The following is a 17,279-nucleotide window of genomic DNA, read 5'->3' as shown; positions in this document are numbered from 1 at the left end:
AAACAGCTCGAGAGATTAAAATGAAATTATGAAGTTTTACGTACCAAAACCACTATCTGATTATGACGCACGCCCTAGTGGGAAATTCCGGAAATTTTGACTACCTGGGGTTCTTTAACGTGCCCCTAAATCGAAGTAAACGGATGTTTACGCATTTCGTCCCTATCGAAATGCGGCCGCCGTGACAGCGATTCGATCCCCCGACTTAGTGCTTAGCAGCCCAACACCCTATAACCACTAAACAGTGACGGCAGTTGTGTGTGTGTGTGTGTGTGTGTGTGTGTGTGTGTGTGTGTGTGTGTGTGTGTGTGTGTGTGTGTGTGTGTGTGTGTGTGTGTGTGTGTGTGTGTGTGTGTGTGTGTGTGTTAACGGTGTTTTGGTAAGCGAAAGAAATTCGTTCAGTGCGTCTGAAAGTTTACCTGCATTGACTACGTCATCTGCTGATATCGGCAACTGATTCCACTCGAGTGTGCTTACAGCCTGTATTTTTTTCATCACGAAATATTTATTGATTTCAATTAGTGAACTTTTTAATCATTGCTTGAATCGCAAACATGTCAATTACAATGTTGTAGGGGACCTTAAATAACCTCCGAATCAAGCATTTACTTCGTGCTCAAGTGTGCCTGGTTGTATACCCAAGAAAAAACAAAAGCCCGCGAAATATGAAATACATGCGCGCTCGCGCACCGCTATTCAAGCGCCTCCAAGCAACCTTTGAAACGTATGCGGCTGCATTCGTTTATCGCCGCATCGTACAAGGCTTCTTGATGTAGGATGGCTCGAGAGGTTTCGCGACCTAACTAGCGTGGTGCGATAAGCGTCAGAATGAAAAAAAGCTACTAAAGAAAGTCAACCAATGTTAAAAAATAAACAATGCGCAAAAGAGCACCAAAAAAGAAAAAAAGGCAGCTGTCGGAAGAACAGAAAGGAGCTACTCAGGAGTTTATTTCAACAAAAAATAAACCAAAAGCACGTAAGGCGTCTCAGCCGCCCACAAAGAAACACCCAAAAGTTTAACTGGTTTAGTCATTTACCCTTTCTGTCTCTTGAACTCCGGAGAAGAGGCAAAACAAAGCAGTTTTTTACCTATTTTTATCCTTGTCGCAAGCTTTTTTGATCCAAGAATGGGGTGACATCATGAAGGCGCCTTAAGCAGTCACGTTTTACACCAGTTTTGAGGGGTTATTTTCCACTGCCACTTATAGCATGTGCTCAAACAGGTCACCATCTGAAGCAATACACTATACTTGCTTCTTTCCAACACTCGTGCTGTTGTAGCTTTGACCAACGACGTTGGAATCTCGCGGCAGACTCGGCTCATTTTTGCCTTTAGAGCATCCGGTGTGGTAGCTTCGCTGCTATACACGCGATCTTGCGCGTAGCCCCACAAGAAGTCCAGCGGTGTTATGTCCGGTGATCTTGCAGGCCAGGTCCGTGCCGTCCAATCCACTGTCCAGGAAAAAGCTTGTCGAGCCACATTCAAGGCTGACTATGCGCAGGAGCACCATCGGGTGTTCCGAAGGTGCGCAAGTGGAACGTTGCAATAGACGTCGTGCACGGTGCCCTCGAGGATGTCGTTGACGTATAGCGTTGCGTCGTTAGCAAAGAGTTACAGCTCAGCGAGTCCAGTTGGCCCGCTGGCTCGCTGAGCTATAACTCTCTAATCTGTTGCCAAAAAAGATGGGCCCGATGATGTTGCCATCAAAAATACCGCACCACACACAAAACAACCCCTAGGTGGTATTGGTGTCGTGTTAGTGTCATCCAGTGGCGATTCCTCTCACTCCAGTAGTGCGTGTTGTGAAGATTACCTTGTGCGTCTCTGGAGAAATTAGCCTCATCCGTCCAAAGCACACGAGTAAGAAAGTCCGGTTCTTCTTCACATTTCGTGAAAATCCAATTGGCAAAGTCAAGTCTGTTGTCAAAATCTAGGTCTTCAAGCTTTTGGTGAAAATCTACATGGTATGGGTGCATACGACCTTTTTTAAAATTCTCTACACTGGTGACCTTGAGGTTGCGGCCTCCGCACTGGTGTCGCGCACACCACCCTGAGGGTTAGCAGCAAAGAATGCCGAAACATCCGTTTCCGCTTCTTGAACTACCGTCGCAGTTCTGTGTCGCTTTCTTGTGAAGCTACCCGTTTCGCACGGGCTTCGTACGTTCTAAGTATTATTGACGGACGAGGGCGCCCTCCACGATGCCACATCCGGAATAGCTTAGCTGCCTTCCTCTTGTCGCCGTAAGCGCACCCACAGCCAGGATCATTTAGCCTTCTCATCATTCGTGAAGGGCATGACTTTCTTCTTGAAGAGCAGGTCACTGGCGTGGTACCGTTGAGATCTCCCGTTATTAGACAGCTTTAGAGTAGCGCTTGTCGCCTTACCTACGTTAAACGTAAGCACCTCTGCGGGCCGTTACGGTGCGCGTACTTTCAAGTCCTTTAGTTTACCGCACGGAAACGCAAACGTAAAAAAGAGGTTATAAAACAGGGCGCTGACTGGTGCTTTGCGCCAAGCGTATCCAAGCCAAGACGATCCATTAGCAACAATCTTGCTGTTGCTATTATGGACGCGTCTCGCTAGGCCTACGGGCGCCAGAATCGCCGAACGATCTCAGAAAATTGACGCGCTATGCGCTCATAACTAACCTCTCCGGTGACCTCAGGTGCAGTTTAGAGAAAACGAAAGCTCATTGCAATAGTTATTGGTGATCCAAGCGAGTGAGAGCGCAGCTATTACGAGTATTCAAGCTGAAGCGGGAGCCATGGGTGCCGCCATGTTCGACAACGCTATTTCTTAGCATCCGTAAACATTACGAACGTTAAACTCGCCAAATAACGTATACATTATCATAGCGCATGCTGTAAGAGTTGGGGTCGGGAATGAATTAAGTGGTAGCTGGCCCATGCCGTCGTCCAACTCATCCACACTAAGGACGTTGTTGTAGGGAGTGACTTGTTCTCATCGAGAACGAGGAATATGGGATTTATTTACAGCATCTACATGAAGGGGTGGAGAACGTTATATTTCATCAGTCTAGCATGACTGAAAAAAAAAGCACACCGAACAGCCGACAACGGCTGCTTAAAAACCATCTGTCCTCCCTAGATCTTTAGGTGAGGGAAAACGGCCGTTCAACCTTCGTCTAATGGGAGCGTCCAAAGTCATCGTAATCGACACGCCTTTGAGGGGGAGGGTTCACACACTCACTTTCGCACTTTGGTTTCACTGAACACACCGAAGAGAGTGGGTTGTCGTAGACAGGGGTCGATACGCTCGACCCAAGCAGGCGCCTCTTGATCCCAGCGCTGACTCCGCAGCTAGCCGCCGCGTCTGTCCATTGACTGTGACGACTTCTGGAGCCCGTGAGAAAGCACCGCAAAACACCCTTTCCAGGAGTTCTCTTGCTCCAAGTAGACCGTGAAGGCGACAGCGAATCAACTAACAATACTCGGTCCGCCGGACGTGGCTAGACTCGATGGCGCCGCTGGCTGTCTGCAGGAGGCGCATTGTCTGCTTTACAAAGCCAGTCGTTGCAGCGGGCCGGGGAGGGTTCGAAGGTCGCTTCTCTGAAGATCGCTAACACTGCAGCTGTGAAAGGTTTGCAGTCCAGTACCCCTGCAGGCCGATCGTAACAATGCACGTAAACCGCAGAAACCCAATGACGTTGCCAGCATGCGCATTGTGGACGACGCTATTTCGTTACGTACGTAATGCGTTTACGTTCGGTTGCAAACGCTAAACTTAAACTGTCTATTATCTATGCACTGACACGTCAAGCAAAAATATTTTACGTAATCGACAACAGCATATGTTGGCCGTCCAGATCCACCAAACGCATTAGATGGACATAGCATGCACAAGGTTTGTTTCTATTGCTAAAGAGAACAAAAGGAACATAAGTTCCAGGCGCGCCTATCTACAGAACAAGATACGGTTTCCTGACTTTGAAATCCCCCCCGTATACGGCTCTGCTATGCTCATCGATGTGTCAGCGGTGTGTTTTCATGATGCCGGGACCATCACGTAGCGTGAAGCCCTGTATCGAGCTGCCGCCACTAGTAAAGCCGCGTATCCATGGCTATTCGCTTGGGAGGGCGGCGCGCGAGCGGGTATTTATTTCGTATTTTGGATGTTTCGCGCGCTTTTTTTTTAGAGCGCAGCTCTTTGGCGTCCGTTCCTGGGTTTCGCGTCGTCGTCGGCGTTGTCGTCGGCCTCGTAACCAGCTCCGCCCCCCTTTCATCCCCCCAGCGCTAGCAGCGACCGACTGATACCGCTGGATGCCGCTGACGCCGCTAGAGAGTCAAGATAACGTGACTGCATAGAACACCGTCGCCGCCATGCAGAAAGAGGAGGAAAGGGTCCCCCCCCCCCCTGTTCTTGTGTGGCGGATAGGTTGCTCTTCAGTTGCCGACGCGCCGGTTATTTCTCGTAGGCCCCGGCACGTCGACGAATACGTGACCACCTTCCCACGGCTAGACCTGGTTCTTAGCGCTGCGGAAGCGAGGGTATCATATTGTTTGTGTCGGCATCGGCGGCGTTGTCCCTGAAACCAACTCCGCAGCTGGGGTTGACTCACTATCGGCGTCAGCGGCATCAGTCAGTCGCTGCTATCTCTTCCCTCCTCCCTTTATCGTGTTGTCCGCTTGCTGCGCGCGCTTCTGCCCCCATCGTTTGCCGCTGGGTGTACACGCCGCCCCCCTCCCCCCTCTTCCTGCGAGTCTCCGGTTGTCAAAGCGCCGGCTCGAACTTAATTCCTTTCTTCGCTCCTCCTCCAATGCAACCCCTGTGCGGTGGCAATCAGAGAGCCAGATCGGTGGCGGCGGATCTGTATATGTGCACCGCCCTAGCCGAAATCGCCGCTGCCGTTCGCCACTGCGAAATTATCTGCCAGTTCTTTCTGAGCCATGAGCGAGACGACCGATGGAAGTCCTCCGTCTGCAGCTGCTGCTGCTGCTGCTGCTGCTGCTGCTGCTGCTGCTGCTAAACGAGCTGCCAGAGCAGAGGCCCAGCGCCGTCGCCGTCAGAATCCAGAGGTGCGTGCCGCCGAAGCAGAAGCTTACCGTCGCCGCCGTCGAGATGATCCAGGAGTACGCGTCGCCGAAGCAGAGGCTAAGCGCCGCCGCCGAGAAGACCCTGCAGTTCGCGCGGCCGAGGCCGAGGCCAAACGCAAACAAAGGCTCGCAAACAGTCAGGGTGCAACAAATGCTTTCCGGCGACAGTTTACAGACAATCCGTTTGGAAGTGTGAGCTTATTTGCTGCGCTCAAATTTCGCATTAGGAAGTAACGTAATCGTCGGTAATTTTTTTCCTCGGAAAAACCATCGAGGCAAAGCTGAGCACGAAACAAATGCTTGATTCGGAGGTTATTTGAGGTGCCCTATACAGCTTTGTAATTGATATGTTAGCGATTCAAGTAATAATTAAAATGTTCACTAATTAAAAGCAATTAATTAATACTTCGCGATGAAAAAAATATTGGCTGTAAGTACACGCGACTGTGGATAATATATATATATATATATATATATATATATATATATATATATATATGCAATCGGTAAGATTTCTCTAGAGCTCTTGGGTTTTCTTACTAGTCAAAATTAACTGGGGCGCACCCTGTAGATATGCCTACACAAGGCGTATCGCAGTATGTATTGTGTTAAATGAATATCTTAATTAAACAAATAAAACCGGTATAGGCACGGCTTAGTATGGATCGCGGTTTGACGTCACGGGCTGTATAGGTAAACCACATAGCCTTATCTCAGTTCCCTTCTATCCGTGCAATAGGTATAGATTGAAAAAAAAAGAACAACATACCACAATTAACTGATCTTTTTCACAATTTTTTTGCTGTTTCATTAAATTGCATGCTCAATGCTTTCTTGATTTTTAACCTTCCTTTGTTTGCTTTTTTGGATTTATTCGGTCACCAAAGGGACTGTCACTTTGTGATCGCTATGATACGGCCAGTGGCTCTGTGGCGATACTGGAAAGGTTCTTGGCCAATGTGAGGTCCATACACGACCGATGACGCGTCGTGGGCACCTGATGTTTGTGTAACATTGAATGCCGAACCTTTACAAGAGAAACGCCACGAACCCCTTTCCGTCTGGCCTAGACACATCTATGTTGAAATCACCCACAATTACGATGGGAGCGCAGTCGGTAGCGGTGATCCAACCAAAGCCGCGCATACGCTTGGCGTTTGCGGCGCGATCTTCGTCGGTATTACGTGCCGCCCGCCGTTGCCGCTCACATTCCCGCTTTTGTTCACGACGCTTTTGTTGTTCGCAGACGCGCTGTTCTTCCGCAGTCTTCACTGCACGCGTGGAACTGAGATGTGGTTACTTGGTTTGCCCCGTGACGTCAAACCGTAATCCATACTAAACAGTGTCTATTCCGGTTTTACTTTCTTTAATTACGATGTTACTATAGGGACCATAATATTACGGTGCGCGCTTTCGCCCTGAAAGCTGGGACAGGAAGCATGTGTTCGGCCTTCCTCTACTCGGCGTTGTGTACTGCACAGACGTTGCTCGTGTCCGAGCAGTACGTATTCGAGCCCCCGACGGCCACGCCACGCATCGGCACTCAAGTCACGAGCGCGACAGGGAGAACGCACGCCGACAGACTCCCAAGTGATGAGCGAGAAATGCCCCAACTGAGAGATCAACAGTGACGTACGATTCTTCAATATATTCGCATCGCTACCGCTTTGCCGCCAGGTGCACGCGTCGTCTGCACAGGCGCTATTTAATAGCTGCTAATAACAAAATTAGGTAATTACCAGCCCTGTGGCTTTGCCAAGATTACTTTGAGAGCATGTATAGCCAATCTATAGCATCTATAGCCAATCTAGCACATGTTAAATTTCGTTGCAGTAGGCCTTTAAATGCTTGAAACAGCTTTTTTGTCGAAAAAGTAAGTGGAACAAGAGTGCATTTTTTACGGCGAGTAATGGTGCATATCACCAAACTAGTAGTGTCATTCTGGAAATTCATTCCAACTGGATACGCCTTGCAAACTTACTGGCTACAATTCGTAAATTCCCTTGTGTGGCGTAAAGTAATTAATTAAGAAGTTAATTAGTGACATTAAATACAATGTGCTGAATATGTGTTTCGATTCCTCGTGCATGTCCGCCTCTGAATAATCCAGCTCAAGGACTAGAATTGTGTTATCTGCAACAGACGATTTTTTAAAATTCCATAGAACTTAAGAATGATCACCCGCGCCCCGTATATATTGCCTCAACCACATGAAGCCAAGTACGGCTGCATATTACGGTTGGTCATGTACATTGTTCTCGATTACGCGCTGTTGTGTAAAGCAATAACCTTGAAACTGGACAGTCGCACACGTCGAACCCTGTGTGGTGTGTTCCCGTCCAGAGTCGTCCTTTTCCACAAAAAATCGAAAGCAGCACACAAAGCCAACAGGTAATGAAAGCAAGGAAAGCACGGGGTAATTTAAAAATCTTGAAATATACAAATGGTAAAGGGAAAAAAAGTGGACGAAAAGAGAACACACGCACACAGACTTGTTGAAAGAGTGCTGAACCGCTATATACTTCTAGCTCCCGTATATAGACACAAGCGGCCTCTCTAGCAATCCTCCTCGGCCGGCTTGCGCGCCGATGTGTGGCCTGCACAACGGCCAGATGGGTCCTGTCCGTAACCTGCGCCTTGCACGCTGCAGGGTTGAAGAACCGCCCAGCGGAAGCAGCTCTACACGTGGTCGAATGCCACCATGAGCAGACACGCTCGCAGCACGTTGAGTCGGCTGTACCTCGCACAATACATACACCTGTATGCACAGGCGCCGCGGACGCTGTGCCAACAGTGGTCAAGCAAGGGATTTCTTTGGAGATTCGACAAGACCCCTTGTCGAAAAATTGGCTGCAGCAACATTACGGTGGTACATATCTCTTGCTGGATCACTGTTGATCTCCATCTTCCTGTGATTCGCCCATATCATCTGGTGGTGGTATGGTGCCCAGCTCACACAGGCCTTGAGGGGAACGAACCGGCCGATTCGCTAGCCCGAGGTATCATTAAACGGGCCGGCTTGACTGGGACGGTCCCAGGAAGCCACTGTAATAACCCCAATCCAACGGATGCCCGGGAGATTCTCTCACCCACAACTCAATGGAGAGCAAGCCGCCAGCTGGCGCAAAATTCAGACCGAGGGATTCGAGGGAGAGGCCTTCGTCCTGCAGTGGAAATAAAATAGGATGATGATTATGATGATGATGATAATGATTCTCAAAAATGCTGAGGAATTATTCAGTCAATAATTTAAGACCTGGTGTACGTGAGCAACATTCGCGGTTGTATGCTGTCTACTTTGCATATACGACATGCATAAACACTTGGCATACATACATATGCAGAACCTCATGGCAACGCCGAAGGCGATGGCGAAAATTCGGGATACAATTGCTACAGCAATAAAAACTGGTGCACGATCGAAGTTTACAGATCCTCATTTCCGCACCAAAAAGTTATGTCGCAGCTTTGTAAACTGCAACCGTTAGCGCATCTAAAGCGGACAGATTATATACAGCCTATACACAGCCTATACAGCCTATATACACCGTTTACAAGGGCTTCGCAAAAGAGGATGTGTCGGTGCCCTCCTTGCAGAGGCTGGTACGCGCGCCTGCCCGAGCGACTGCAGCGCCGATTGGACGCCAGCGTGGTGTGCCTGCTCGCGTCGTACCAGCTGCCGCTGCTGGCTGTGCAGCTGGCCGCCTTCCGCGGCGGGCTCCGCCCCGTGGCCGTCGCCTGCGTGCTGCCCATTGCAGCCACCACGGCCCTCATGTTTCCCTGGGCCGCGTCGGCCTCTCTCGCCCTCGGCCTGCCTCGGTGGCCCAGGGACAGGGAGACGCTACTGCTCAGGATGGGCATTGTCCTGGCCGCGCTCCTCAACCTGCTGGTTGACGCTCTGGCGCAGCTGTTCGTGGCTCCCAAGTTTCGAAGCGACGCGCAGCCCGCCGATGCGATGCGCGTTCCTGTCGCCGAGACCCACGTCGGTGTGGGCACTGGAGCGAGGCAGTGAACCGAACGTGAAAGGAATTGCGTGTGAAGACCTTCCCGCTGGTGGAAAAAAAAAAGAAAACAATATACGTTTGATAGTGCTGCAGAACCGTTTAGATGAGTGACTAAGATGGAAGCTTGGTCCGGTTGGTTCGAAAGTCGGAATTGTTAAAAAGGACACTAAATGCTAATATTAAGTTAACATGGACTATTAAAGTACCATTCCAGAAATCTCGCAGGGCTTGTCTCGTACCAAGAAAAGAAAACTTAACTGGAGGGTCAATCGTGTTTGAAGGGTCGGCGTACTTCCAGCGCCATTAAAATCGCAGCGGCGAGTGATGACGTTGCGTACGCCGATGATGATGATCGTGTTTATTGGCATCCCCTTTGAAACGGGCGAGGTCAGATAATCACCCAGCATGCTTGATTTAATCTGGTTTTACTACATCTATCGATATCTACCCTTTCTTTTGCCTATCTGATCTCTATCTTTCGTATTTCTGTCACATATATATTGCACCATTACCTACGCTTGCAATGACTCCGGTTCTATCAATCTCTGCCCTGCCTTTTCCTTTTTTCACCACTAATCCCATCGTTTCTCCCTTCTCTAGACTGCAGACCAGTTAGTTATCCCTTCAAACTTCTTCGAATACCAGCACCTCTGGAAGGTAGACACACTGATCCCTACGGGTCCCACTGGCCGAATATCTTGGCATTTCATTACGATATGCCGAGTCGTTTCCGGGCATCCTTTATTATTTATTTTATTGTATTTTTTTGCACCAAACACACGCCTCATCCTGCGGCGCAATTTCGCTCCCGCATGTTGTCCTGAGGCAGCCAGCTCAAATAGTGAGGCACTCCCCCTTTGCGTTATCATTCAAAATTTCACTCTTAATTTCTTTCTTGCCGTTTATATAGATATGCATGGTCTTATTTTTTTTCGTCCATTGGATCCAATTTACCGACTCTGTTTTTGTCACCTCCTTTGTTTATGGCCTTTTGGTTGTCTATTTACACTTTCAATTACCCTATATTCGGTTGCCAACTTTGACACCCGCCGTGGAGTGGCATCGATGTTGCGCTGCTAAGCCCGAGGTCGCGGTATCAAATTTTGGCCGCATTTCGATTGGGGGGGGGGGGGGAGGGGCAAAAACAAGCATGCACCGTGCATTGGGTGCACGTTTAAGAACCCCAGATGATGAAAATTCAACCCGGAGTCGCTGCTACGGCGTCCCTCATATATATCTAGGTTTTTGGCACGTAAAAAAAGCTCCCCAAAATTTAACTTTTTTGACCTCTTCCTCCATTCCGTGTCCACGCCCTTGAGGTACAGATATTTCTGCACTGTAGCGGGCCATCTTGTTTTTCATCCAGGTTCCTGAATCTTCCCTTAAAACTAATATTTGCGCTTCGCCGGATTAAAAAAAAAAATAGCCCCACCCTGGCCGCTTTATAACCGCCTCATTTGTGGGCCCAAAGCTAGTCGGCCCGCCGTCCTCTGGTTAATCTCCAACGCCGACAAGACCTCCAAGTTGTAGCACAGAATCGCATTTCCGAACCTTAATTAGTGCTGGTATCCTCGCACCATAATTTATTTCCTGTCGCCTCAAGGTGCCCTATGTTTCCTAATTGCTGCACTCCACTTCCCTTTCATTTCTAGATTTGCTTGGTGGACATCTAAGTAGTTCTTTCCTTCGTTCATGTATGCAACCTGGTATTTATATCGCTTGACTATGGGTATGACTTCCTGATGAATTACGACCACATCATCGCTCGTCTCTTCATTAAAGGTCACAATTCCCGATGTTGCTGTGCTAAACCTAACGCATTCGTCGCTGCATTGTCAGTTAACATTATCAAGTTTCCTTAAATACCTTTCATTATCCACTGTTAGAAATGTCCGCATACATCATGTCGTCCGCATACATCAGCCCAGCGACCTTATGCTGTACCTTTTGCCCGTTACGAATGTAAGATAGCTCAAAACCTAATTAATTGCTTCGTAGGCATCTTTTTATGTCTTTAACTAAAGCATGAACAATGGGGGACAGAGGATCATCCATGCTTCAATCCTTGGTGCATTTCCAGCCTTCCAATATACGAATTATACTCGGTTGTCCCAGCTGAACACCTCCACGAAATCGTCGTCGATGTCCTCGTGCTTCAGAATATCCCATAGCAACTCCCTGTCTACATTGTCGTAAGCTCCCTTAAAGGTCAACTGCAACGAAATTATGGACCGCGTAAAAAGCTCCGTTTCTGATAATTTAGACACGCCGTAGTCTCTATGGAAAATTTTACACTTGACATGCGAGTGGGCGCTTCACAAACGCACGAAAAGGTAGCTTTCACGCCAAAACTGAAAAAAAAAAGCCGGAGGGCGCTCAAGCTTTGCCTTTAAGAGTGGAACGCGATAGCATTGCACTGCCCCTGACTGCTTCTCGCGCTTCCCGGCAACTGCAGCTCACGTAACCGTAATGCTCACCGGGAAACGCTGGCGGCGAACGCTATGCACGAAGGCAAGCTTTCTGATAGGAACGCGGCCTCTTGCGTGGGTCGACCTCCTGTTGTTCTTTCGTTCTTTTTGCAGATGGTATTATAGCCACAATCTTAAAATGGGTGTAGTGCATGTTCGCAACGGCACACCCCACCACACTACATCACACCACGCCATACTGTGCACTGGACAGAACCTCATTGCGAGTCTCGTTTCGCTCAAACGGCCATTAAGCGGCTTGCTGGACGCTGCCGGCGTCTCAGGAGCGCCGCGGAACTCTCGGACCGCTGGCGTTGAAAAACGCACTCAGCGCCAAAATATGTCAGTCAAGCATATCATCATCATCATCATCATCTTGGCTACGCCTACTGCAGGGCAAAGGACTCTCCCATACTTTTCCAACTACCGCGGTCAAGTGTAGTACATGACCCTGCATCTGCATTAAATTTGAACGTCGCTGTTGGAAATGGCAAATAAAACTGCAGCGTACTAGAAGTTAAAGCTTGGGCGACATTGTGAACAAACATTAGGAACAAACATGGGCAGATGGTTACCGTTTTCCCGTTTTTTAGAGAAAATTATTCGGGGCCTATTCATTTATTTCAACGCGTAAATCGGCGTCAGCGGGTGCGTGGGAAGCAGTTTATACGAAAAACCAGCCCTTTCCAAAGAATATATTTTTAGAGGCAGAGATGTTATTTTCATGGGCTATACTTGCCGTTTTTTCGTTTTTTAGAGGAAATTATTCGGGGCCTATTCGTTTATGTTAACGCGTAAATCGGCGTCAGCGGGTGCGTGAGAAGCAATTTATAGGAACCAGCCCTTTCGGGAGAACTTATTTTTCGAGGCTGAGACGATATTTTCATGGGCTTACCGTTTTTTCGTTGTTTAGAGAAAATTATTCGGGGCCTATTCGTTTATGTTAACGCGTAAATCGGCGTCAGCGGGTGCGTGAGAAGCAATTTATAGGAACCAGCCCTTTCGGGAGAACTTATTTTTCGAGGCTGAGACGATATTTTCATGGGCTTACCGTTTTTTCGTTGTTTAGAGAAAATTATTCGGGGCCTATTCGTTTATGTTAACGCGTAAATCGGCGTCAGCGGGTGCGTGAGAAGCAATTTATAGGAACCAGCCCTTTCGGGAGAACTTATTTTTCGAGGCTGAGACGATATTTTCATGGGCTTACCGTTTTTTCGTTGTTTAGAGAAAATTATTCGGGGCCTATTCGTTTATGTTAACGCGTAAATCGGCGTCAGCGGGTGCGTGAGAAGCAATTTATAGGAACCAGCCCTTTCGGGAGAACTTATTTTTCGAGGCTGAGACGATATTTTCATGGGCTTACCGTTTTTTCGTTGTTTAGAGAAAATTATTCGGGGCCTATTCGTTTATGTTAACGCGTAAATCGGCGTCAGCGGGTGCGTGAGAAGCAATTTATAGGAACCAGCCCTTTCGGGAGAACTTATTTTTCGAGGCTGAGACGATATTTTCATGGGCTTACCGTTTTTTCGTTGTTTAGAGAAAATTATTCGGGGCCTATTCGTTTATGTTAACGCGTAAATCCGCGTCAGCGGGTGCGTGAGAAGCAATTTATAGGAACCAGCCCTTTCGGGAGAACTTATTTTTCGAGGCTGAGACGATATTTTCATGGCCTATAGGCTTACCTTTCTTTACATAAAATTAATCTGCACCTACTCGCTCACATTACCGTGTAAATCGTCGTGAGCGGGTGCGTGCGAAGCGATATATACGAAAAACCAGGCTTTTCGAGAGAATATATTTCTCGAGGCAGAGACGATATTTTCATGGGTACCCGCCGTGGTTGCTCAGTGGCTATGGTGTTAGGCTGCTGAGCACGAGGTCGCGGGATCGAATCCCGGCCACGGCGGCCGCATTTCGATGGGGGCGAAATGCGAAAACACCCGTGTACTTAGATTTAGGTGCACGTTAAAGATCCCCAGGTGGTCGAAATTTCTGGAGTCCTCCACTACGGCGTGCCTCATAATCAGAAAGTGGTTTTCGCACGTAAAACCCCATAATTAAAATTAATTTTCATGGGCTATAGGCTTGCCGTGTTTTCGTTTGTTCAGAGAAAATAATTCGGGGCCTATTCGTTTTTGTTAACGCGTAAATCGGCGTCAGCGGATGCGTGAGAAGCAATTTATAGGAAACAGCCCTTTCCAGAGAATTTATTTTTCGAGGCTGAGAGGATATTTTCATGGGCTTACCGTTTTTTCGTTGTTTAGAGAAAATTGTTCCGGGCCTATTCGTTTATTTTGAGCTGTGAAAAGCGAGAGCGATCGCCGCTATCATCTTCTCGGACTCGCGCACGACGGTTAGACCCTTCTCGTCCGCTCTCGTATCTGAACAGGCGAACAGTATTTTAATTAAAGCACTTCAAAGGACTACGGCGAGCAGCGAAGGATACCACATCTCGTGGTTCCCAGCCCATGTAGATAGCTCAGTTTACCCGCCTGGATGTAATCCTAACAAGCAGGCCCACCGGAGAGCGCGTGATTTCACGTACCACGCTGTCGTGGGTAGCCAGGCTCGTAACGAGGTCAACATCCACAAAGATAGATTATGTACTTTCCACGAAATTGTTTCCCATTATCGACTGGGCAGGAGGACATTTCCACCCCCTCACCCTAAATTGAACAAACCTCAGGCTAGCACAATCAGACTTCTGCAAACCCGTTCGTATATCCCACTCCTCGGTCTCTTAACAGAATAGATCCTGCCCACTCACAGTCGTGCCCCAAATGTGGTCATGACTCATGCACTTTTGAACACATGCTCTGGCTGTGCCCAGCCCTTAACGCCTCTCCACCAATCACGAAAGAACAATGGCAGGAATCGCTCAAGAGCAGCAACCTCCACATGCAACTCCAGGCTATCCAGAGGGTCCACGACATTCCGGCGGAACTTCATCTCCCGGTCCCATCGGGGTTGGCGCCACACACTTGATCTTCGGGAGCCTTCGGTTTTAGCTCCCCAAGATCTCAGTCCTTCAGGAAGCAAATAAAGTTCTTGCCATGTCATGTCTATTCGTTTATTTCAACGCATAAATCGGCGTCAGCGGGTGCGTGGGAAGCGATTTATACGAAGAACTACACCTTTCGAAAGAACTTATTTTTAGAGGCTGAGACGATATTTTCATGGGCTCTGGGCTTACCGTTTCTTCCCTTTTTAGAGAAAATTATTCGGGGCCTATTCGTTTATTTTAACGCGTAAATTGTCATCAGCGGGTGCGTGGGAAGCGATTTATACGAAGAACTAGACCTTTGGAGCGAACTTATTTTTCGAGGCTGAGACGTTATTTTCATGGGCTATAGGCTTACCGTTTCTTCCCCTTTTAGAGAAAATTATCCGGGCCTGTTTGTTTATTTCAACGCGTAAATCGGCATCAGCGGGTGCGTGGGAAGTGATTTATACGAAGAACCACACCTTTCGAAACACCTTATTTTTCGAGGCAGAGACGATATTTTCATGGGCTATAGGCTTACCGTTTTTTCCCTTTTCAGACAAAAAAAGTTTTCGGGGCCTATTCGTTTATGTTAACGTGTAAATAGGCGTCAGCGGGTGCGTGAAAACGATTTACAAGAAAAACCAGCCCTTTCGAGAGAACTTATTTTCCGAGGCTGAGACGATATTTTCATAAGCTAAGGCTTAGCGCTTTTTCGCTTTTTAGAGAAATTTATTCGGGGCCTACTCGATTAGTTTAACGCGTATATCGGCGTCAGCGAGTCCGTGGGAAGCGATTTATACGAAGAACCAGATCTATGGAGCGAACTTATTTTTCGAGGGGGAGACGATATTTTCATGGGCTATAGGCTTACCGTTTTTTCGTTATTTAGAGAAAATTATTTGGGGCCTATTCGTTTATTTCAACGCGTAAATCGGCAGCGGCGGGTGCGTGGGAAGCGATTTACACGAAGAAGAAGAGCTTTCGAAAGAACCTATTTTTCGAGGCTGAGAGGATATTTTTATGGGCTATAGGCTTACCGTTTTTTCACTTTTTAGAGGAAATTATTCGGGGCCTATTCGTTTCTGTTAACGTGTAAATAGGCGTTAGCGGGTGCGTGGGAAGCGATTTACACGAAGAACCAGCCCTTTCGAGAGCATACATTTTTCGAGGCAGAGAAGATATTTTCATGGGCTATCGGCTTACCGTTTTTCCGTTTTTTAGAGAAAGTTATTCGGGGCCTATTCATTAATTTTAACTCGTAAATCGGCGTCAGCGGGTGCGTGGGTAGATTTACACGAAGAACCAGACCTTTGGAGAGAATTAATTTTTCGAGGCTGAGACGATATTTTCATGGGCTATAGGCTTGTTGTTTTTCCGTTTTTTTTAGAGAAAGTTATTCGGGGCCTATTCGTTTATGTTAACGTGTAAATAGGCGTTAGCGGGTGCGTGGGAAGCGATTTACACGAAGAACCAGACCTTTCGAAAGAACTTATTTTTCGAGGTTGAGACGATAATTTCATGGGCTATAGGCTTACAATTTTTCCGTTTTCTTAGAGAAAATTACTCGGGGCCTATTCGTTTATTTCAAAGCGTAAATCGGCGTCAGCGGGTGCGTGGGAAGCGATTTACACGAAGAACCAGCCCTTTCGAGAGAATACATTTTTCGAGGCAGAGACGATATTTTCATGGGCTATAGGCTTACCGTTTTTCCGTTCTTTAGAGAAAGTTATTCGGGGCCTATTCGTTAATTTTAACTCGTAAATCGGCGTCAGCGGGTGCGTGGGGAGATTTACACGAAGAACCAGACCTTTGGAGAGAATTAATTTTTCGAGGCTGAGACGATATTTTCATGGGCTATAGGCTTGTTGTTTTTCCGTTTTTTTAGAGAAAGTTATTCGGGGCCTACTCGATTAGTTTAACGCGTATATCGGCGTCAGCGAGTCCGTGGGAAGCGATTTATACGAAGAACCAGATCTATGGAGCGAACTTATTTTTCGAGGGGGAGACGATATTTTCATGGGCTATAGGCTTACCGTTTTTTCGTTATTTAGAGAAAATTATTTGGGGCCTATTCGTTTATTTCAACGCGTAAATCGGCAGCGGCGGGTCCGTAGGAAGTGATTTATACGAAGAACCAGACCTATGGAGAGAACTTATTTTTCGAGGGTGAGACGATATTTTCATGAGCTATAGGCTTACCGTTTTCCCGTTTTTTTAGAGAAAGTTATTTGGGGCCTATTCGTTTATTTTAACGCGTAAATCGGCATCAGCGGGTGCGTGGGAAGCGATTTACACGAAGAACCAGCCCTTTCGAGAGAATACATTTTTCGAGGCAGAGACGATATTTTCATGGGCTATAGGCTTACCGTTTTTCCGTTCTTTAGAGAAAGTTATTCGGGGCCTATTCGTTAATTTTAACTCGTAAATCGGCGTCAGCGGGTGCGTGGGGAGATTTACACGAAGAACCAGACCTTTGGAGAGAATTAATTTTTCGAGGCTGAGACGATATTTTCATGGGCTATAGGCTTGTTGTTTTTCCGTTTTTTTAGAGAAAGTTATTCGGGGCCTATTCGTTTATGTTAACGTGTAAATAGGCGTTAGCGGGTGCGTGGGAAGCGATTTACACGAAGAACCAGACCTTTCGAAAGAACTTATTTTTCGAGGTTGAGACGATAATTTCATGGGCTATAGGCTTACAATTTTTCCGTTTTCTTAGAGAAAATTACTCGGGGCCTATTCGTTTATTTCAAAGCGTAAATCGGCGT

At 47.5% G+C, this 17,279-nt stretch overlaps 1 protein-coding gene across 3 annotated transcripts in view; it reads left to right on the top strand.

Moving 5' to 3' along the window:
• The window catches only part of LOC135920771 (polyamine-transporting ATPase 13A2-like), a 59,062-nt gene extending 49,785 nt beyond the window's left edge, over positions 1-9,277 (top strand). For all 3 annotated transcript variants that reach the window (XM_065455022.1, XM_065455020.1, XM_065455021.1), the window contains one exon: positions 8,654-9,277. In XM_065455022.1, coding sequence (XP_065311094.1) covers positions 8,654-9,068 — 415 coding nt within the window. In that variant the 3' untranslated portion in view covers positions 9,069-9,277. The remainder of the gene's footprint in view (positions 1-8,653) is intronic.
• Positions 9,278-17,279: the final 8,002 nt, after the last annotated feature.

Source organism: Dermacentor albipictus, chromosome 7 (assembly GCF_038994185.2).
Source record: "Dermacentor albipictus isolate Rhodes 1998 colony chromosome 7, USDA_Dalb.pri_finalv2, whole genome shotgun sequence".
NCBI lineage: Eukaryota > Metazoa > Arthropoda > Arachnida > Ixodida > Ixodidae > Dermacentor > Dermacentor albipictus.
This window is presented reverse-complemented; position numbering and strand designations above follow the sequence as displayed.